General features: G+C 45.6%; 1 protein-coding gene across 1 annotated transcript in view; it reads left to right on the top strand.

The window, feature by feature from the left end:
• ERBIN (erbb2 interacting protein) overlaps positions 1 to 22,349 on the top strand; it is a 231,367-nt gene that overhangs the window by 115,467 nt on the left and 93,551 nt on the right. The window contains 3 exon segments of the mRNA XM_038765465.1: positions 3,723 to 3,840; positions 15,292 to 15,370; positions 19,100 to 19,189. Coding sequence (XP_038621393.1) covers positions 3,723 to 3,840; positions 15,292 to 15,370; positions 19,100 to 19,189 — 287 coding nt within the window.

The following is a 22,349-nucleotide window of genomic DNA, read 5'->3' as shown; positions in this document are numbered from 1 at the left end:
TAATAATAATGATGGTATTTGTACCGCGCTTACTATGCGCAAAGCGCTGTTTTAAGCGCGGGGGAGGTTACAAGGTGATCACGTTGTCCCATGGCGGGCTCACAGTTTTAATCCCCGTTTTCCAGATGAGAGAACTGAGGCACAGAGAGGTGAAGTGGAGGCCTTCCCAGACTGAGCCCCATCCTTCCTTTCCCCCTCCAAGCTGGTCCAAGCTCTTCCTCCCCCTCGTCCCCCTCTTCATCCCCCCATCTTGCCTCCTTCTCTTCCCCACAGCACCTGTATATATGTATATATGTTTGTACATATTTATTACTCTATTTATTGATTTATTTACTTTATTTGTACATATCTATTCTATTTATTTTATTTTGTTGGTATGTTTGGTTTTGTTCTCTGTCTCCCCCTTTTAGACTGTGAGCCCACTGTTGGGTAGGGACTGTCTCTAGATGTTGCCAACTTGGACTTCCCAAGCGCTTAGTACAGTGCTCTGCACACAGTAAGCGCTCAATAAATACGATTGATGATGATGATGATGACTAGCGCATCAGCCTCCTTGGCAGATCTCCCCACCTTCCGGACTCTCCCCGCTCCAGTCCAGAGGTCACTCGGCTGCCCAGAGCATTTTTTGCCATACATCATTTTCATTCATTCATTCATTCATTCATTCATTCAATCGTATTTATTGAGCGCTTACTATGTGCAGAGCACTGTACTAAGCGCTTGGGAAGTCCAAGTTGGCAACATAGAGAGACGGTCCCTACCCAACAGTGGGCTCACAGTCTCAGCGTGGCTCAGTGGAAAGAGCCCGGGCTTGGGAGTCAGAGGTCATGGGTTCGAATCCCGGCACCGCCACGTGTCTGCTGTGTGACCTTGGCCAAGTCACTTGAATTCTCTGGGCCTCAGTTCCCTCATCTGTAAAATGGGGATAAAGACTGTGAGCCCCATGTGGGACAACTTGATCACCTTGTATCCCCCCAGCGCTTAGAACAGTGCTCTGCACATAGTAAGCGCTTAAGAAATGCCATCATTATTATTAAGGCCCTTCACTTCCCTGGGCCTCAGTGACCTCATCTGTAAAAATGGGGATGATAATAATGATGGCATTTATTAAGCGCTTACTATGTGCAAAGCACTGTTCTTTGAAAACTGTGAGCCCCCCGTGGGACAACCTGATCACTTGTGTCCTCCCCAGTGCTTAGAACAGTGCCTTGCACATAGTAAGTGCTTAACAAATGCCATCATTATTATTATTAATAATAATTATTATAATTATTATTATTATTACGATTGATGATGATGATGATGATGACGACTAGCGCATCAGCCTCCTTGGCAGATCTCCCCACCTTCCGGACTCTCCCCGCTCCAGTCCAGAAGTCACTCGGCTGCCCAGAGCATTTTCCCCCCTTCAAGGCCCTACTGAGAGCTCACCTCCTCCAGGAGGCCTTCCCAGACTGAGCCCCTTCCTTCCTCTCCCCCTCGTCCCCCTCTCCATCCCCCGCATCTTACTTCCTTCCCTTCCCCACAGCACCTGTATATATGTATATATGTTTGTACATATTTATTACTCTATTTATTTTACTTGTACCTATCTATTCTATTTTATTTTGTTCGTATGTTTGCTTTTGTTCTCTGTCTCCCCCTCCTAGACCGTGAGCCCACTGTTGGGTGGGGACTGTCTCTATATGTTGCCAGCTTGTACTTCCCAAGCGCTTAGTACAGTGCTCTGCACACAGTAAGCGCTCAATAAATACGATTGATTGATTGATTGGTTATTATTAGAAGGGGGAGACAGAGACCAAAACGAAACAGATTGACAAGATAAAATAAATAGAATACATATGTTCAAATAAAATAAAGACAGAGACCAAAACGAAACATATTGACAAAATAAAATAAATAGAATACATATGTTCAAATAAAATAAATAAATAGAGTAATAAATCTGTACAAACATATATACATATATACAGGTGCTGTGGGGAGGGGAAGGAGGTTTTCCACCCGTCTCTCCGCTCTTCGAAAACCTCCCACAGTTGCCCGTTCCCCGTGAAGAAGAGCCTGCTGACCGTTGGCATCGAGCCACCCGGTCAGCTCTTTGTCTCTGACTTTTCCTTGCTCATCGGGAAAGGTCAACAGCCGAAATGAGTAGGAGCAGTCAGAGCCGACAGACGACGACCGCGAGTTCTAGTAGGAAAATTGCCACAGGACTGAACTGTACCGTGTTCAATCAATCAGTCGTATTTATTGAGCGCTTACTGTGTGCAGAGCACTGGACTAAGCGCTTGGGAAGTCCAAGTCGGCAGCCTCTAGAGACGGTCCCTACCCAACAGCGGGCTCACAGTCTAGAAGGGGGAGACAGAGAACAAAACAAAACATCATCATCATCAGTCGTATTTATTGAGCGCTGACTGTGTGCAGAGCACTGTACTAAGCGCTTGGGAAGCGCAAATTGGCAACATATAGAGACAGTCCCTACCCAACAGTGGGCTCACAGTCTAAAAGGGGGAGACAGAGAACAAAACCAAACATAGTAACAGAATAAAATAAATAGAATAAATAAAATAGAATAGATATGCACAAGCAAAATAAATAAATAAATAAATAGAGCAGTAGTAAAATAAATAAATAAATAAATAGAGCAATGAATAAATAGAGTAATAAATAAATAAATAGAGTAATAGACATATTAACAGAATAAAATAGGTAGAATAAATATGTGTTCAGAAAAACAGCCCCGATTGCTGAACTGTCCGCGGCTTTCCCACTGCTCTAAAGGGAAGGGGGAAGTGACGGAGGGTCCTTTTCCCCACGTGGATCCCGGATCCCTGGGGAGAGGGATAAAGACCAGCACAGTCGGGATTCTCTGGCTCGAGGAGTGAGGTTCGGACCTTCGGCCAGCCCGGTTGGGATTCTCTGGCTGCTGGGCTCGAGAGGCTAAGAAGGCACCCCGTAGCCTTCGGCTCAGCCATCGGGGAGCTGCAGCCCGTCTCTGTGCAAGGCCTGGATTTCATTCATTCAGTCGTATTTATTGAGCGCTTACTGTGTGCAGAGCACTGTACTAAGCACTTGGGAAGTCCAAGTTGGCAACATATAGAGACGGTCCCTACCCAACAGTGGGCTCACAGTCTAGAAGAGGGAGACAGAGAACAAAACAAAACATATTGACAAAATAAACTAAATAGAATAAATATGTACAACTAAAATAAATAAATTCATTCATTCAGTCGTATTTATTGAGTGCTTACTGTGGGCATAGCACTGTACTAAGTGCTTGGGAAGTCCAAGTTAGCAACATACAGAGACAGTCCCTACCCAACAGTGGGCTCACAGTCTAGAAGGGGGAGACAGAGAACGAAACAAAACATATTAACAAAATAAAATAAATAGAATAAATATGCACAACTAAAATAGAGTAATAAATCCATACAAACATCTATACAGGTGCTGTGGGGAGGGGAAGGAGGTAAGACGGCGGGGGTGGGGAAGGGGAGGAGGGGGAGAGGAAGGAGGGGGCTCAGTCTGGGAAGGCCTCCTGGAGGAGGTGAGCTCTCAGTAAGGCCTTGAAGGGAATAATCTTCCCGGATAATCTCTGCAGTCAGATGGCTGACAATCTAGCCAGATGCGAAGGACAGTTTTTAAGAGTTGGAAAGGACTGGAAACGGTCCATGTTAAAGCAAGCCAAAGACGCTCACGGCTCGTTTCTCCTTTGTTTGCCCCAGCAACTTTTCAACTGTCAGTCTCTGCACAAACTGAGTCTGCCGGACAACGACTTAACAACGTTGCCAGCATCCATCGCGAATCTCATTAATCTCAGGGAACTGGATGTCAGCAAGAATGGTAAGCTATTGAATTTTTGTTTTCCGTTTTTACACCTCGACAGAGTCAAGGGCAGAGCAGTCGCCAAGGCACGGTTGTTTTTCTGCCGGCAGCTTGGGCAGAAAAAGGGGGAATGCAAAGGATGATGATGATGATGATAATGGCATTTATTAAGTGCTTACTATGTGGAAGCACTGATCGGGATGAATTACGGTCTTCGAGTTGCTTTGCCAAAGGAATCACCCACTTTAAGGAAATTTCTGGGGACGTGAACTCATTTCTCTTAAACGGCAACCATTCTGTCACTTAATTTCCCCAGTCTTGTGGCAGTGGCTTAGAACCCGGGCGCAGGTGTCATCCCGGCTTCACCACTGGCCTGCGGTGTGACCTTGGGCAAATCACTTCATTTCCCCTGTGTCTCAGTTGCCTCATCAGTAAAATGTGGATCAATAATAATAATAATAATAATAATGGCATTTATTAAGCGCTTACTATGTGCAGAGCACTGTTCTAAGCGCTGGGGAATTTACAAGGTAATCAGGTTGTCCCACGGGGGGCTCACAGCCTTCATCCCCATTTTCCAGATGAGGGAACTGAGGCCCAGAGAAGTGAAGTGACTTGCCCAAAGTCACGCAGCTGACAAGTGGCGGAGCCGGGATTCGAACCCATGACCTCTGACTCCAAAGCCCGGGCTTTTTCCACTGAGCCACGCTGCTTCTCTAGATCAAGACTGTGAGCCCCACGTGGGACAGGAGCTGTTCCCAACCCAGTTAGCTTGTATCCACCCCAGCGCTTAGTACAGTGCCCAGCACATACTAAGTGCCTAACAAATGCCATAAAAAAAAAATAGGCGGTGGTTGTTGAATTTTGGAATTAAATGCTGCACTTGTAGTCAAAATCATGTTAGCTTTTAATTAGCACTGGCGGCGCCTCTCTTACCACCGAATATCAACTGCAGCTTCTCCTACGGACTGGAAACAATAAATCCTTAGCTTCCTAGGCTATGCACGTTGGGCAAGGAAGTAATGTTTCATTTCTCAATCAATCAATCAATCGATCGTATTTATTGAGCGCTTACTATGTGCAGAGCACTGTACTAAGCGCTTGGGAAGTACAAATTGGCATCACATAGAGACAGTCCCTACCCAACAGTGGGCTCACAGTCTAAAAGGGGGAGACAGAGAACAGAACCAAACATACCAACAAAATAAAATAAGTAGGATAGAAATGTACAAGTAAAATAAATAAATAAATAAATAAATAGAGTAATAAATATGTACAACCATATATACATATATACAGGTGCTGTGGGGAAGGGAAGGAGGTAAGACGGGGGGATGGAGAGGGGGACGAGGGGGAGAGGAAAGAAGGGGCTCAGTCTGGGAAGGCCTCCTGGAGGAGGTGAGCTCTCAGCAGGGCCTTGAAGGGAGGAAGAGAGCTAGCTTGGCGGGTGGGCAGAGGGATCTATTCTCCTTAATAGATTTACAGAATAAGCAAAACCTCCATAGAACAAGGTGACCTAGAGTGCGTGCGAGCAAGAGTTCGTGTGAAGAGACGTCGAGGCATGTTGTATAAATTCATGCTGTATCAGAGTTTCAGCTGGGTGACTTGAACCCTTTTTTTTGGCAGCTGGTATTTTAGTAAAGCTCCCAAGCTTCACTCTAGGGTAGTTAGGTTAATTTTTACTGAAGCGCGTGGTCTCATCTTCATCTTGGGAAGTCCGTAAGCGTCGAGCATGTCTTCCCCTGAACTGGATGTAGTCAAACGACTTGTTTATTAAGTGTCGGTGTTGAGTAACAATCCAGAAAAGTGGAATGAGGATCTCTCTTTCTGCCTTCAAGTAGCTCCCAATGTATCGTGGCGGGGCAGAGGAGAGAGGATGCACACAGCACCTCTCTATTCTTTTAGAGGAATCATCCTTTAAAAAATAAGTTATCGCAAGTAAGAAAGGCTTACTGTCTTTTCCCAAATGGACTACCTTCAACAAGGAGGGGAAAAGCATTGAAGGTCCCTCTGTTTCCATAAATCTCTTCAGAACCAGGCCTTGGGACGTCTGCTCAGTATTCTACAAGTAATCAGTCGCTTAATCATTCATTCATTCAATCGTATTTATTGAGCACTTACTGTGTGCAGAGCACTGTACTAAGCGCTTGGGAAGTACAAGTTGGCAACATATAGGGACGGTCCCTACCCAACAGTGGGCTCACAGTCTAGAATCAGTGGTATTCTAGACTGGTATCAGTGGTATTCCTGTGCTTTGCACTTAATAATAATATAATGCTGGTATTTGTTAAGTGCTTACTATGTGCAAAGCCCTGTTCTAAGTGCTGGGGTAGATACAAGGTAATCGGGTTGTCCCACGAGGGGCTCCCAGTCTTCATCCCCATTTTACAGATGACGTTTTTCTAGAATTGATCCACGGGCAGGGAACAGCTCTCTTCCCTATGCCCTGAGGCTCCAATCAATCAATCAATCAATCAGTCAGTCGTATTTATTGAGCGCTTACTGTGTGCAGAGCACTGTACTAAGCGCTTGGGAAGTACAAGTTGGCGACCTATAGAGGTAGATTGCCGTGCGGAAAGCGGGCATTCCCCATCGCCAGGGCAGTTTGGGATGACGGATGATCGTCTCCCCCTTCTAGACCGTGAGCCCACTTTTGGGTAGGGACCGTCGCTAGATGTTGCCAACTTGGACTTCTGTTTCAGTCCAGTGCTTAGTACAGTGCCTGGCACCTAAGCAAGCACTCAGCGAAAACCGCAATTAGTATTATCAATACTATCAGGGCGCCGCGTACCCACGGGCACTTTTGAATAAGCATTACTTGTACCTATCTATTCTATTTCTTTTATTTTGTTAGTATGTTTGGTTTTGTTCTCCGTCTCCCCCTTCTAGACTGTGAGCCCACTGTTGGGTAGGGACCGTCTCTAGATGTTGCCAACTTGGACTTCCCAAGCACTTAGTCCACTGCTCTGCACTCAGTAAGCGCTCAATAAATACGATTGATTGATTGGTTGATTATCTCTGCTCTCTGAAATCAAATACAGCTTGAAAAGTCTGGATCCCTTTTCCAACCATTTGTCTAAAAAGTCCGACAAGGACCAAATGTCCAAACGCTTTCTGCTCCGCCGTGGCGGTCCGCCGGTCACCGGCCCGAGCAGGGAGGCCGAGGGCTCCCTGCTGACTGGCTTTTCTATCTGCTGATGCCGAAGAAAAGGTTAGCACTTTCGATGTCAACGTGCCAAAAGTGCGATCTTAACCCGGACTCAACTACCGTTATTTTTTCCCCCCCTTTTAGACTGTGAGCCCACTGGTGGGTAGGGACTGTCTCTCTATGTTGCCAACTTGGACTTCCCAAGCGCTTAGTACAGTGCTCTGCACACAGTGAGCGCTCAATAAATACGATTGATTGATTGATTTTTAAGAGACACATTTTTACCCCCCCGCGGGGCGCTCGGAGACTCTAGTAGCGTGAATCAGCTGCGCAACCTCGAGTTTGTTCCCTTAACTCTCCCTTACTCTCCGGCCTCAACTGTGAAATGGTAACATCGCTCGCTTCTCGAGAAGCAGTGTGGCTCAGTGGAAAGAGCAGGGGCTTTGGAGTCAGAGGTCCCGGGTTCGAATCCCAGCTCCTCCACGTGGCTGCTGTGTGACCTTGGGCAAGTCACTTCGCTTCTCTGTGCCTCAGTTACCTCATCTGTAAAATGGGGATTAAGACTGTGAGCCCCACGTGGGACAGCCTGATCACCTTGCATCCTCCCCCGGCGCTTAGACCAGTGCTTTGCACATAGTAAGCGCTTAACTAATGCCATCATTATTATTATCATTAGTATTCTCCTGGATGATAATGGGACGACGAACCCGTTCTTTTCTCCTGGCCGCAGGGTGGAACGGGAGGAGAGGCTCACGATTTTAAAGTCCTCGTGGGTGGGAGAGTCTTTTGCCAGGTTTTATAACTGCCTGAATTAGGTAAAGTATTCATTCAGTCGTATTTATTGAGTGCCTACTGTGTGCAGAGCACTGTACTAAGCACTTGGGAAGTACAAGTCGGCAACATATAGAGACGGTCTCTACCCAACAGCTGGCTCACAGTCTAAAGTAGGTGTGACCACGTTTCTCAAGGAAACCCGTTGTTGGGTAGGGACCGTCTCTAAATGTTGCCGATCTGTACTTCCCAAGCGCTTAGTACAGTGCTGTGCACACAGTAAGCGCTCAATAAATATGATTGATTGCTTGATTGATTGTAAGCGCTCAATAATTGAATGAATGAATGAGGTCAGAGAATCTCGCTCCGGCAGGATCTCTGTAAAGAGACATCATCATCATCATCATCATCAATCGTATTTATTGAGCGCTTACTATGTGCAGAGCATTGTACTAAGCGCTTGGGAAGTACAAATTGGCAACATATAGAGACAGTCCCTACCCAACAGTGGGCTCACAGTCTAAAAGGGGGAGACAGAGAACAAAACCAAACATACTAACAAAATAAGATAAATAGGATAGATATGTACAAGTAAAATAAATAAATAAATAAATAAATAGAGTAATAAATATGTACAAACATATATCCATATATACAGGTGCTGTGGGGAAGGGAAGGAGGTAAGATGGGGGGATGGAGAGAGGGACGAGGGGGAGAGGAAGGAAGGGGCTCAGTCTGGGAAGGCCTCCTGGAGGAGGTGAGCTCTCAGCAGGGCCTTGAAGGGAGGAAGAGAGCTAGCTTGGCGGACGGGCAGAAGGAGGGCATTCCAGGCCGGAGAGGAGTCGATAATAGGACGGAGTTTCCCGTCTCTCAGGCCAGAGTCCTGTGTTCATCTTTCCACCTGTCCGTCCTTGACCCATACACAACTCATTTTAAGATTAGAGCACCTGCAAATTAGAGCACTGCAGACGTCCCCTCCCGCAACCTGGAAAGAAGCCGCTACGCGGAAAGCCATTTTCCAACCTCAGCCACCTGAAACAGGCGAGGCGATTTTCTGCACCACGTCGAAAGCTCTCTGCTACATAGGTCCACGGGCTGAACTGAGACCGCGAAAAAGGGAGTCCGCCCGGTTTGTGGATTAATAATGGCGTTTGTTAAGCGCTTACTACGTGCAAAGCACTGTTCTAAGCGCTGGGGGGGGATACAAGGTGATCAGTTCGTCCCACGTGGGGCTCACAGCCTTAAGCCCCATTTTGCAGAAGAGGGAACCGAGGCTCAGAGAAGTTAAGCGACCTGCCCAAGGTCACACAGCAGACCGGATTCGGGAGCCGGAATTCGAACCCATGACCTCTGACTCCAAAGCCCGTGCTCTTTCCACTGATACCGTCTTCACTCCCGTGGCTGCGAAATTCCACCCCCCCCGCCCCAGATTTTGAGGAGGAAATTGAAGTTGATTTTTCCAAGCATCACAGGGGTGGAAAAAAGAGTGGGGTCACGACGTCGGTGGGCATCGGACCACGAAGGTTTCTTCTCTGAAACGTAACTCCGCGTGCTGGGGAGATAGAATCTGTCACCAGGTGCGGTCGGTTCTATCACCACCACATCCCTAGAATCCGCTCTTTCCCCTCCATCCGAATTTGCTTCTACGCTGATCCAAGCACTCGTCGTTTCCTGCCTTGATTAGCGCCATCGGCCTCCTCGTTCATTCATTCAATCTTATTTACTGAGCGCTTACTGTGTGCAGAGCACTGGACTAAGCGCTTGGGAAGTCCAAGTTGGCAACATCTAAAGACGGTCCCTACCCAACGGTGGGCTCACAGTCTAGAAGGGGGAAGACAGAGAACAAAACCAAACATACTAACAAAATAAAATAAATAGAATAGATAGGTACAAGCAAAATAAATAACGCTTATTCAAAAGTGCCCGTGGGCACGCGGCGCCATGATGGTATTGATAATACTAATTGCGGTTTTCGCTGAGTGCTTACTTAGGTGCCAGGCACTGTACTAAGCACTGGGCTGAAATAGAAGTCCAAGTTGGCAACATCTAGAGACGGTCCCTACCCAACGGTGGGCTCACAGTCTAGAAGGGGGAGACAGAGAACAAAACCAAACATATTAACGAAATAAAATAAATAGAATAGATAGGTACAAGCAAAATAAATAATGCTTATTCAAAAGTGCCCGTGGGCACGCGGCGCCCTGATAGTATTGATAATACTAATTGCGGTTTTCGCTGAGTGCTTGCTTAGGTGCCAGGCACTGTACTAAGCACTGGACTGAAGTAGAAGTCCAAGTTGGCAACATCTAGAGACGGTCCCTATCCAACAGTGGGCTCACAGTCTAGAAGGGGGAAGACAGAGAACAAAACCAAACATACTAACAAAATAAAATAAATAGAATAGATAGGTACAAGTAAAATAAATAATGCTTATTCAAAAGTGCCCGTGGGCACGCGGCGCCCTGATAGTACTGATAATACCAATTGCGGTTTTTGCTGAGTGCTTACTTAGGTGCCAGGCACTGTACTAAGCACTGCACTGAAATAGAAGTCCAAGTTGGCAACATCTAGAAACGGTCCCTACCCAACAGCGGGCTCACGGTCTAGAAGGGGGAGACGATCATCCGTCATCCCAAACTGCCCTGGCGATGGGGAATGCCCGCTTTCCGCACGGCAGTCTACCTCTATATGTCACCAACTTGTACTTCCCAAGCGCTTAGTACAGTGCTCTGCACACAGTAAGCGCTCAATAAATACGATTGACTGATTGATTGATTGGAGCCTGGAGAATCAGGGCATAGGGAAGAGAGCTGTTCCCTGCCCTCGGATCAATTCTAGAAAAACTGAAGCAACGCAGCGTGGCTCGGTGGAATGAGCCCGGGCTTTGGAGTCGGAGGTCATGGGTTCAAATCCCCGCTCCGCCGCTTGTCAGCTGTGTGACTCTGGGCAAGTCACTTCACTTCTCTGTGCCTCAGTTACCTCATCTGTAAAACGGGGATTAAGATTGTGAGCCCCACATGGGACAACCTGATCACCTTGTATCCTCCCCTTTGCGCATAATAAGCACTTAACAAATACCAAACTTATTATTATTATTATTGGACACAGCCCCTGTCCCGCAAGGGGCTCACACTCTAAATCCTTATTTTAAAGATGAAGTAACTGAGGCCCGGAGAAGTGAAGTGACTTGCCCAGGGTCACATAGCAGACAAATGGCAGAAGCGAGATTAGAACCCAGGACCTTCTCACTCCTAGGCCTGGGGTCTGTCCGCTGTGCCGTGCTGCTTCTCATTGCTCTCTTGGAACTGGGCATAATTAATCCAAAATAAAGAAAGGTCCCCTGCTCGGAATTCCCATGCACATTTAGAGGAATTCGGAATGACAAACCATAAAGACCCTGCATACAGTAAGCGCTCAGTAAATGCTATCGATTGATTGATGGAAGCCTCAGGAGACGGAGCAGGATTTAGCCCAAAACATTGTCGGGGTTTTACAATTTCGTAAGTTTTTGACACTGGGGAAACACTGTGGCGAAGCAGTGTGGCCTAGTGGAAAGAGCCCGGGCCTGGGTTCTAATCCCACCTCTGCCACTTGTCTGCTGTGTGACCTTGGGTAAGTCACTTCACTTCTCTGGGCCTCAGTTACTTCATCTGTACAGCGGGGATTAGGACGGTGAGCTCTCTGTGGGACAGGGACCACGTACAGCGCCTGATTCCGAGTAAGCACGTAATTAGCACCATAAAAAATTCCCAAGGAATCCATTTGGGTTGGAAGGAAGGAAAGGGAGCCGAGGACAGGGGAAAGGCCGTAGAGCGCTGGGAAAACGGAACAGAGATGGGGAAAAGTCAGGGCAAGAAGAAGTTGACAGTCCTTTATCAGCCAGTTTTCTCACGGCCAATAGAGGAACTGTTAGTTCTTCCTTTTTCCTAAGGGGAAAGAAACAGGGCAGTGTTTATTCATTCATTCAGTCATATTTATTGAGCGCTTACTGTGTGCAGAGCACTGTACTGAGCGACTGGGAAGTACAAGTTTATGTAGATTTTCAATACGGTCATCCGACAGCACTGCATCTCTGAAAGGACCCCGGAACCGAATAGTCGTTACAATTTCGTAAGCTTTTGGCACTGGGGAAACGCTGTGGCGAAGCAGTGTGACCTCGTGGAAAGAGCACGGGCCTGGGTTCTAATCCCACCCCTACCACTTGTCTGCTGTGTGACCTTGGGTAAGTCACTTCACTTCTCTGGGCCTCAGTTACTTCATCCGTACAACGGGGATTAGGACTGTGAGCTCTCTGTGGGACAGGGACCACGCACAGCGCCTGATTCCGAGTAAGTGCGTAATTAGCACCATAAAAAATTCCAAAGGAATCCATTTGGGTTGGAAGGAAGGAAAGGGAGCCGAGGACAGGGGAAAGGCTGTAGAGTGCTCGAAAAAGGGAACAGAGAGGGGGAAAAGTCAGGGCAAGAAGAAGTTGACAGCCCTTTATCAGCCAGTTTTCTCACGGCCAATAGAGGAACTGTTAGTTCTTCCTTTTTCCTAAGGGGAAAGAAACGGAGCAGTGTTTATTCATTCATTCAATCAATCAATCGATCAATCGTATTGAGCGCTTACTGTGTGCAGAGCACTGTACTAAGCGCTTGGGAAGTACAAGTTGGCAACATATAGAGACAGTCCCTACCCAACAGTGGCTCACAGTCTAAAAGGGGGAGACAGAGAACAAAACCAAACATAGTAACAAAATAAAATAAATAGAATAGATATGTACAAGTAAAATAAATAAAGAGTAATAAATATGTACAAACATATATACAGGTGCTGTGGGGAGGGGAAGGAGGTAAGGCAGGGGGGATGGGGAGGGGGATGAGGGGGAGAGGAAGGAAGGGGCTGAGTGTGGGAAGGCCTCCTGGAGGAGGTGAGCTCTCAGTAGGGCCTTGAAGGGAGGAAGAGAGCGAGCTTGGCAGATGGGCAGAGGGAGGCCATTCCAGGCCCGGGGGAGGACGTGGGCCGGGGGTCGACGGCGGGACAGGCGAGAGCGAGGTACGGTGAGGAGATTAGCGGCAGAGTAGCGGAGGGTGCCGGCTGGGCTGGAGAAGGAGTGAAGGGAGGTGAGGTAGGAGGGGGCGAGGGGATGGACAGCCTGGAAGCCCAGGGTGAGGAGTTTCTGCCTGATGTGCAGAATAATTGGTAGCCACTGGAGATTTTTGAGGAGGGGAGTAACATGCCCGGAGCGTTTCTGGACAAAGGCAATCCGGGCAGCAGCATGAAGTATGGATTGAAGTGGGGAGAGACATGAGGATGGGAGATCAGAGAGAAGGCTGGTGCAGTAGTCCAGACGGGACAGGATGAGAGCTTGAACGAGCAGGGTAGCGGTGTGGATGGAGAGGAAAGGGCGGATCTTGGCAGTGTTGTGGAGCTGAGACCGGCAGGTTTTGGTGACGGCTTGGATGTGAGGGGTGAACGAGAGAGCGGAGTCGAGGATGACACCAAGTTTGCGGGCCTGTGAGACGGGAAGGATGGGAGTGCCGTCAGCAGAGATGGGAAAGTCAGGGAGAGGGCAGGGTTTGGGAGGGAAGACAAGGAGTTCAGTCTTGGACATGTTGAGTTTGAGGTGGCGGGCAGACATCCAGATGGAGATGTCCTGAAGGCGGGAGGAGATGCGAGCCTGGAGGGAGGGGGAGAGAGCAGGGGCAGAGATGGAGATCTGGGGGTCATCAGCGTAGGGATGATAGTTGAAGCCGTGGGAGCGAATGAGGTCACCAAGGGAGTGAGTGTAGATCGAGAACAGAAGGGGACCAAGCACTGAACCTTGGGGAACCCCCACAGTAAGGGGATGGGAGGGGGAGGAGGAGCCTGCATTCAATACAGGCTCAATACAGTAAATACATTCAATCGTATTTATTGAGCGCTTACTGTGTGCAGAGCACTGTACTGAGCGATTGGGAAGTACAAGTTTGTGTAGATTCCGACGGGCAGATTTTCAATATGGTCATCCGACAGCACTGCATCTCTGAAAGGACCCCAGAACCGAATAGTCGTTACAATTTCGTAAGTTTTTGGCACTGGGGAAATGCTGTGGCAAAGCAGTGTGGCCTAGTGGAAAGAGCATGGGCCTGGGTTCTAATCCCACCTCTGCCACTTGTCTGCTGTGTGACCTTGGGTAAGTCACTTTACTTCTCTGGGCCTCAGTTACTTCATCTGTACAGCGGGGATTAGGAAGGTGAGCTCTCTGTGGGACAGGGACCACGTACAGCGCGTGATTCCGAGTAAGCGCGTAATTAACACCATAAAAAATTCCCAAGGAATCCATTTGGGTTGGAAGGAAGGAAAGGGAGCCGAGGACAGGGGAAAGGCCGTAGAGTGCTCGCAAAAGGGAACAGAGATGGACTGTAAGGGCTCAATAAATACGATTGAGTGAATGAATGAATGTGCCAAGTAGTATTCTGAACAAAATGAGCCTTTTTTTTATGGTTCATTCATTCATAGAGAGGTTTAAAATGTTATTTTTGCATTAGAACCTGTCCAGATTTACAAGCACTCAGTCAGTTGATGATGCTTTTTGAGCACTGACTATGTGCGGAGCACTATAATAATAATAATGGCATTTATTAAGCGCTTACTATGTGCAAAGCACTGTTCTACCAAGTAATGGTTACCAAGTGTAGGACGTTTAAACAGCTCACCGCTTCCAGGTGCATTAAACTCTTATTTTCGACCTGTAGGCTGCAGTTTGTAAAATACAACTTTGTGTGCAGTAGAGAAGCAGCGTGGCTCAGTGGCAAGAGCCCGGGCTATATGTTGCCAACTTGTACTTCCCAAGCATTTAGTACAGTGCTCTGCACACAGTAAGCGCTCAGCAAATACGATTGAACCAAACATACTGACAAAATAAAATAAATAGAATAGATATGTAGAAGTAAGATAAATAAATAAATAGAGTAATAAATATGTACAAACATATATACATATATACAGATATGTATATAGGTCCACATGTCCACATGTTTTGTTCTGTTGTCTGTCTCCCCCTTCTAGACTGTGAGCCCATTGTTGGTTAGGGACTGTCTCTATATGTCTCCAACTTGTACTTCCCAAGCGCTTAGTACAGTGCTCTGCACACAGTAAGCGCTCAATAAATACGATTGAATGAATGAGTGAATGAATATTATGCCCTCAAGGAGTGTGCACTCCACCGGAGGAGATCAAAATAAAAGCACGTACCGTGAAAAATCAATGAGTCTTATTTATTTAGAGCACAGTACAAAGCACTTGGGAGATTACGGTAAGCATCAATGTTCTCAATCAATCAATCCATCGTATTTATTGAGCGCTTACTGTGTGCAGAGCACTGTACTAAGCGCTTGGGAAGTCCAAGTTGGCAACTTATAGAGACGGTCCCTGCCCAACAGCGGGCTCACAGTCTCGTACGCTCCTTGTCACGCTTGGTTTAGGTTTCCATTTAGGCAGAGGCCAGCTGACTTTCGATTCATCGATTTAGTCTCGGCAGCTGTCTTAGATACCAGTAAACATCTTCTCCGATATTCGTCTTCCAGGGATACAGGAGTTTCCGGAAAACATCAAGAACTGTAAAGTTTTGACGATTGTGGAGGCCAGCGTCAACCCCATCTCCAAGTAAGTGCTGTCCCTGGTGTCCCGGTTCCTTGTTTCGCGGCTGCGGGCAGCCGGTGGCGATTCCACAGTCCATCCATCTAGTCGTTGCTATGCTTCCTCCCGGCCACGATGCCAGAAATCCTTCTTTCAATCAATCAATCAATCAATCGTATTTATTGAGCACTTTACTGTGTGCAGAGCACTGTACTAAGCACTTGGGAAGTACAAATTGGCAACATATAGAGACAGTCCCTACCCAACAGTGGGCTCCCAGTCTAGAAGGGGGAGACAGAGAATAAAACCAAACATACTAACAAAATAAAATAAATAGAATAGATATGTACAAGTAAAATAAATAAAGTAATAAATATGTACAAACATATATACATATATACAGGTGCTTTGGGGAAGGGAAGGAGGTAAGATGGGGGGGATGGAGAGGGGGACGAGGGGGAGAGGAAGGAAGGGAGGAAGGAAGGTCGTCGTCGATGGTTTCTCCCGCAACGTTCGGGAACGAAAATATTCCCTCACCCCGGCTGTGTTGGCTGGCCGAGTTCATGCTCCATAAATACGATTGATTGATTGATTGATTGATGCGTTTCCCAAGTCGTCTGGTTCACTCCCAGCAAGGAGGCCTCACCTCGAAGGGCTGGGTTTTCTTCCTGAGCCATCCTCCGTATAACCGGAGTTGTCGATAACAGGGATTTTTTTTCGAGCAAGATTTCATGTTTCGTATTTACTCCAGAACAGATGTCTTAAATATCACGAAATGAAATGGGTTGGGTGTTTTTTTTTTTAATCCCCCAGAGGGGGAAAAACGTGAGAAAAACGATCCTTGTAGAAGCCACTGAAGCACAGGATAGTCTGTCGCGGCGGGCTCGATCCCCAGGAGGTAGAATCTCAACGAGCTGCCCACCATCAGCAGAACCCAATTTGCAAACCGTGGTTTAAATGTATCGGGAGACCTGGCGGAGAAGCAGCGTGGCTCAGTGGAAAGAGCCTGGGCTTTGGAGTCAGAGGTCACGGGTTCAAATCCCGGCTCCGCCAATTCATTCATTCAGTCGTATTTATTGAGCGCTTACTTTGTGCAGAGCGCTGGACTAAGCGCTTGGGAAGTCCAAGTTGGCAACATAGAGAGACGGTCCCTACCCAACAGCGGGCTCACAGTCTAGAAGGGGGAGACAGGCAACGAAACAAAACGTATAAACCAAATCAGATAAATAGAATAAATATGTACAAGTATCATCATCATCATCAATCATTTATTGAGCGCTTACTGTGTGCAGAGCACTGTACTAAGCGCTTGGGAAGTCCAAGTTGGCAACATATAGAGACGGTCCCTACCCAACAGTGGGCTCACAGTCTAAAAGGGGGAGACAGAGAACAAAACCAAACTTACTAACAAAATAAAATAAATAGAATAGATATGGACAAGTAAAATAAATAAATGAATAAATAGAGTAATAAATCTGTACAAACATATATACAGGTGCTGTGGGGAGGGGAAGGAGATAAGGTGGGCGGGATGGGGAGGGGGAGGAGGGGGAGAGGAAGGAGGGGGCTCAGTCTGGGAACCTATAATAATAATAATGATGGTATTTGTTAGGTGCTTACTATGTGCAAAGCACTGTTCTAAGCGTTGGGGAGGTTGCAAGGTGATCAGGTTGTCCCACGGGGGGCTCACAGTCTTAATCCCCATTTTACAGATGAGGGAACTGAGGCGCAGAGAAGTGAAGTGACTTGCCCTCCCGGTACTGTGCTTGGCATATAGTAAACTCATAGCAAATTCAATTATTTTTGTTATCATTAACATTATTATCATTGCCACCGGCGTAATCTCGTAATTGGGTGTGCCACACTAGTCCCTCTTCTAGAGTATCCAAAAGCTAATGTGTTCTTAGGGGAAGCAGCGTGGCTCAGTGGAAAGAGCCCGGGCTTTGGAGTCAGAGGTCATGGGTTCAAATCCCGGCCCCGCCAATTGTCAGCTGGGTGACTTTGGGCGAGTCACTTCACTTCTCTGAGCCTCAGTTCTCTCATCTGGAAAATGGGGATTAAGACTGTGAGCTCCCCGTGGGACAACCTGATCACCTTGGAACCTCCCCAGTGCTTAGAACCGTGCTTTGCACATAGTAAGCACTTAATAAACGCCGTCATTATTATTCTTGCCTCTTCACAAACAACTAGCCGGCTCAGTTGTGGCAAATAGGATGTCTTTAAATATAATAGAATGCGTAGGTAATATGTCGTTATCGGAAAATATTTTTAAAGAAGCGCTACTAGGATTATTAGTAACAGTGCTCTGAACTATATTTAGTTTATTTATTTATTTATTTTATTTGTACATGTTTATTGTATTTATTTTATTGTGTTAATATGCTTTGTTTTGTTCTCTGTCTCCCCCTTCTAGACTGTGAGCCCACTGTTGGGTAGGGACTGTCTCTATATGTTGCCAACTTGGACTTCCCAAGCGCTTAGTACAGTGCTGTGCACACAGTAAGCGCTCAATAAATACGAATGAATGAATGAACTATATTGGACTACTGCTATTATTGGGAAAGAGAGAAGGCATTCTCATAGCACTATTGCACCTAAAAAAACACTGTTCTTACCCCTTCGCAAACAACAAGCCCACTCAGTTGTGGTAAATAGGGTGTCTTTAAATATAATAAAATGCATAGGTAATATGTAGTTATCGGAAAGTATTTTTAAAGAAGCGCTACTAGGATTATTAGTGAAAGTGCCCTGAACTATATTGGACTACTGCTATTATTGGGAAAGAGAGAAGACATTCTCTTAGCACTATTGCTCCTAAAAAGAAACTATTCTTGCCCCTTCACAAACAACTAGCCGGCTCAGTTGTGGCAAATAGGGTGTCTTTAAATATAATAGAATGCATAGGTAATATGTAGTTATCGGAAAGTATTTTTAAAGAAGGGCTACTAGTATTATTGGCAACAGTGCTCTGAACTATATTGGACTACTGCTATTATTGGGAAAGAGAGAAGGCATTCTCATAGCACAATTGCTCCAAAAAAAAAAAACCTATTCTTTTCCCTTCGCAAACAACTAGCCGGCTCAGTTGTGGCAAATAGGGTGTCTTTAAATATAATATAATGCATAGGTAATATGTAGTTATTGGAAAGTATTTTTAAAGAAAGACTACTAGGATTATTAGTGACAATACTCTGAACTATATTGGACTACTGCTATTATTGGGAAAGAGAGAAGGCATTCTCATAGCACTATTGCTCCTAAAAAAAAAAAAACTATTCTTTTCACTTCGCAAACAACTAGCCGGCTCAGTTGTGGCAAATAGGGTGTCTTTAAATATAATAGAATGCATAGGTAATACGTAGTTATCGGAAAGTATTTTGGAAGAAGGGCTACTAGGATTATTGGCAACAGTACTCTGAACTATATTGGACTACTGCTATTATTGGGAAAGAGAGAAGGCATTCTCATAGCGCAATTGCTCAAAAAAAAAAAAAAAACCTATTCTTTTCCCTTCGTAAACAACTAGCCGGCTCAGTTGTGGCAAATAGGGTGTCTTTAAATATAATAGAATGCATAGGTAATATGTAGTTATCGGAAAGTATTTTTAAAGAAGGGCTACTAGGATTATTGGCAACAGTGCTGTGAACTATATTCGACTACTGCTATTATTGGGAGAGAAGGCATTCTCATAGCACTATTGCTCCTAAAAAAAAAAAAAATGACTCAATGAGTGAAATGTGTTGTTTTTGTAACTAGGCTTCCCGATGGATTTTCCCAGCTGTTGAACCTAACCCAGCTCTACCTAAATGATGCATTTCTCGAGTTCTTGCCAGCTAATTTTGGCAGGTAAGTTGAATCTGTTGGCCAAAGTCAGCATTGTTGTTATTTTGATGGTTACCATTTCTAACGAGGGGCCTGGAGGGCCCCTTGTTACCCTGGAACCTAATGAATCAGCACAGAACAAAAACCACCTGATCATCTGTACAATGGGCAGGCAGTGGGTACGAAAGTCAAAGATTCCATACGGTCCCACTTAGGCTGTTCGTACAAAACATAAACCAGTTAATGGAATTAATTAGATAAATGAAGCGGGTCAGTGGTCAAGTGTTTGAAAATTGTCTTTCATTGGACATTACCTTACTCTCTTCACTTAAAGGTCCGTGAGGAGAAAGAGGTTAAGGCCAGGTTTGTGGCTCCAGAGCAGTCTCTTTCCAGCTTGCTGAAATTCGCCCTTTGGGGCCGAGTTGTCTCCCGCTTTTTGCCATTTAAATGGCCTTCCGAAGTTCTGCAATTTGAACTTTTCCAATTCGTACCTTGAATCTGTAGAATAGTGTTTACTGCGGAGACGCCAACTTTTCCCCCCGTCCCTGTCATTGAACTCTTTCTATTATTATCCGTGAACTTTCCTGACGACCAGTGTGGCCTAATTTGTAAATGACCTTTTCTCAGGACCGTTTTCTATCCTTAGAATCAGTCAATCGTATTTATTGAGTGCTTACTGTGTGCAGAGCACTGTACTAAGCGCTGGGGAAGTACAAGTTGGCAACATATAGAGACAGTCCCTACCCAACAGTGGGCTCACAGTCTAAAAGGGGGAGACAGAGAACAAAAACAAACATACTAACAAAATAAAATAAATAGAATAGATATGTACAAGTAAAATAAATAAATAAATAGAGTAATACATATGTACAAACATATACACATATATACAGGTGCTGTGGGGAAGCGTTTAACAGGTACCACAAAAAAATGCATCCTTAGAACACCCTAGGCTGGGAGGGAATATTGAGAAGAAGGTTTGCCATGGAAAAGATTGCTCCTTGAGTGGAGAAATTTTAAATTCTGGTTTGTGCAAATAAAATGACAGTAAAAGACTATTTTGGAAAAGCACTGACCCTCCCCATGCATACTTAGACCGTGAGTCCCATGTGGGGCAGGGATTGTGTCCAACGTGATAAACTTAAGTTAGGATTCAGGAAGTCCATATATTTAAAAGATTTATTTATGACTCTATTTATGTATTTTATTTGTACATATTTATTCTATTTATTTCATTTTGTTAATATGTTTGGTTTTGTTCTCTGTCTCTCCCCCTTCAAGCCTGTGAGCCCGCTGTTGGGTAGGGACCGTCTCTAGATGTTGCCAACTTGTCCTTCCCAAGCGCTTAGTCCAGTGCTCTGCACACAGTAAGCGCTCAATAAATACGATTGAATGAATGAATGAATGCTCGGCGCATAGCAAGCACTTAACAAGTACCATAGCAGTGCTTGTTACCATTAATAAGAATACAAAGAAATCTGTCTTTGGTTCCTTGGCAGACCTCTCCTCTTGGAGTGTCTGATGCTTTAAGTTACCTACATGAGAGTCTTATCACTAAGACAAGAGACCATCAATAAGTAGGACACATATTTGTGTGAAAACTAATCAGAATAGTGTTTTGTGTCCCCGTAAGAATACTGATGGTTTAGAAGAACAATTGCTAGTAACTTGTCTAAATATATATTATTTAAGGATTCAGAAAGTCCATATATTTAAAAGATCCAGTGGGTTAAAAACAACAGAACACATACAGTGCTTTTTTTTGGATCTTTTTGTATTTGTTTTTCTATCATTTTGTTTGAGACCATTCGTGAGTCCAAGCCATAGAGTCCTGGTGTAGTTTTCTGATTCAGCAGCGCATGCATTTAGACTGTGAGCCCCCTTTTAGACTGTGAGCCCACTGTTGGGTAGGGACTGTCTCTATATGTTACCAATTTGTACTTCCCAAGCGCTTAGTACAGTGCTCTGCACGTAGTAAGAGCTCAGTAAATACGATTGATGATGATGATGATGCATTTGGTAAAGTGTCCCTGAAGTCATTTGAGATTTCCTTGCTGACTGAGAAACACTGAGAGCTGTCAGACTGGTCAGATTTTAAGTGTACAGAATAGAAGTGTCTGGGCAAAATAATTCACACCCGCATCCATCTGGCGTTATGTTCTTAGGAAAAAGTCTCTGTGAGAACAGTTAATTTGTGGTATTTTTGCTAAGAAAGACACTTCAGCACGTCAAGTTTCAAAGTTTTAGAGATTTTCCCCTGAATAATGGCAAACTGACCAGTGGACAACGAGGCCGCAGCAGTGCCTAATGGGTTGAGAAGGGCTTTGGAACCACCCGTTCATTCATTCAGTCGTATTAATCGGGCGCTTACTGTGTGCAGAGCACTGTACTAAGCGCTTGGGAGAGAAGCAGCGTGGCTCGGTGGAAAGAGCCCGGGTTTGGAGTCAGAGGTCATGGGTTCAAACCCCGGCTCTGCCCGTTGTCAGCTGTGTGACTTTGGGCAAGGCACTTCACTTCTCTGTGCCTCAGTCACCTCATCAACCTCCCCAGCGCTTAGAACAGTGCTCTGCACATAGTAAGCGCTTAATAAATGCCATCATTATTATTGTTATTATCTCTAAAATGGGGATTAAGACTGTGAGCCCCACATGGGACAACCTGATCACCTTGTAACCTCCCCAGCGCTTAGAACAGTGCTCTGCACATAGTAAAGCGCTTAATAAATGCCATCATTATTATTATTATTATTATTATCTCTAAAACGGGGATTAAGACTGTGAGCCCCACATGGGACAACCTGATCACCTTGTAACCTCCCCAGCGCTTAGAACAGTGCTTTGCACATAATAAGCGCTTAATAAATGCCATTATTATTATTATTATGAAAGTATAACAATAAACTAGACACATTTCCTGCCCATGAGCTTACGGTCTAGAGGGGGAGGCGAACACTAATAAAAATAAATAAATTAACTGATATAAACGCACGTGCCCTTCCAGCCTCCCGGGATGAGCTCAGAAAGGGGGTTCGGTTCCCCTCTCCCTGCGCGGTAATAATAACGATGGCATTTCTTAAGCGCTTACTATGTGCAAAGCACTGGTCTAAGCGCTGGGGAGGTTACAAGGCGATCAAGTTGTCCCACGGGGGGCTCACCGTTTTCATCTCCATTTTACAGATGAGGGA

The sequence above is a fragment of the Tachyglossus aculeatus genome, chromosome 23 (assembly GCF_015852505.1).
Source record: "Tachyglossus aculeatus isolate mTacAcu1 chromosome 23, mTacAcu1.pri, whole genome shotgun sequence".
Taxonomy (NCBI): domain Eukaryota; kingdom Metazoa; phylum Chordata; class Mammalia; order Monotremata; family Tachyglossidae; genus Tachyglossus; species Tachyglossus aculeatus.
The sequence above is the reverse complement of the archived record's forward strand: the minus strand, read 5'-3'. Positions and strand labels throughout refer to the sequence as shown.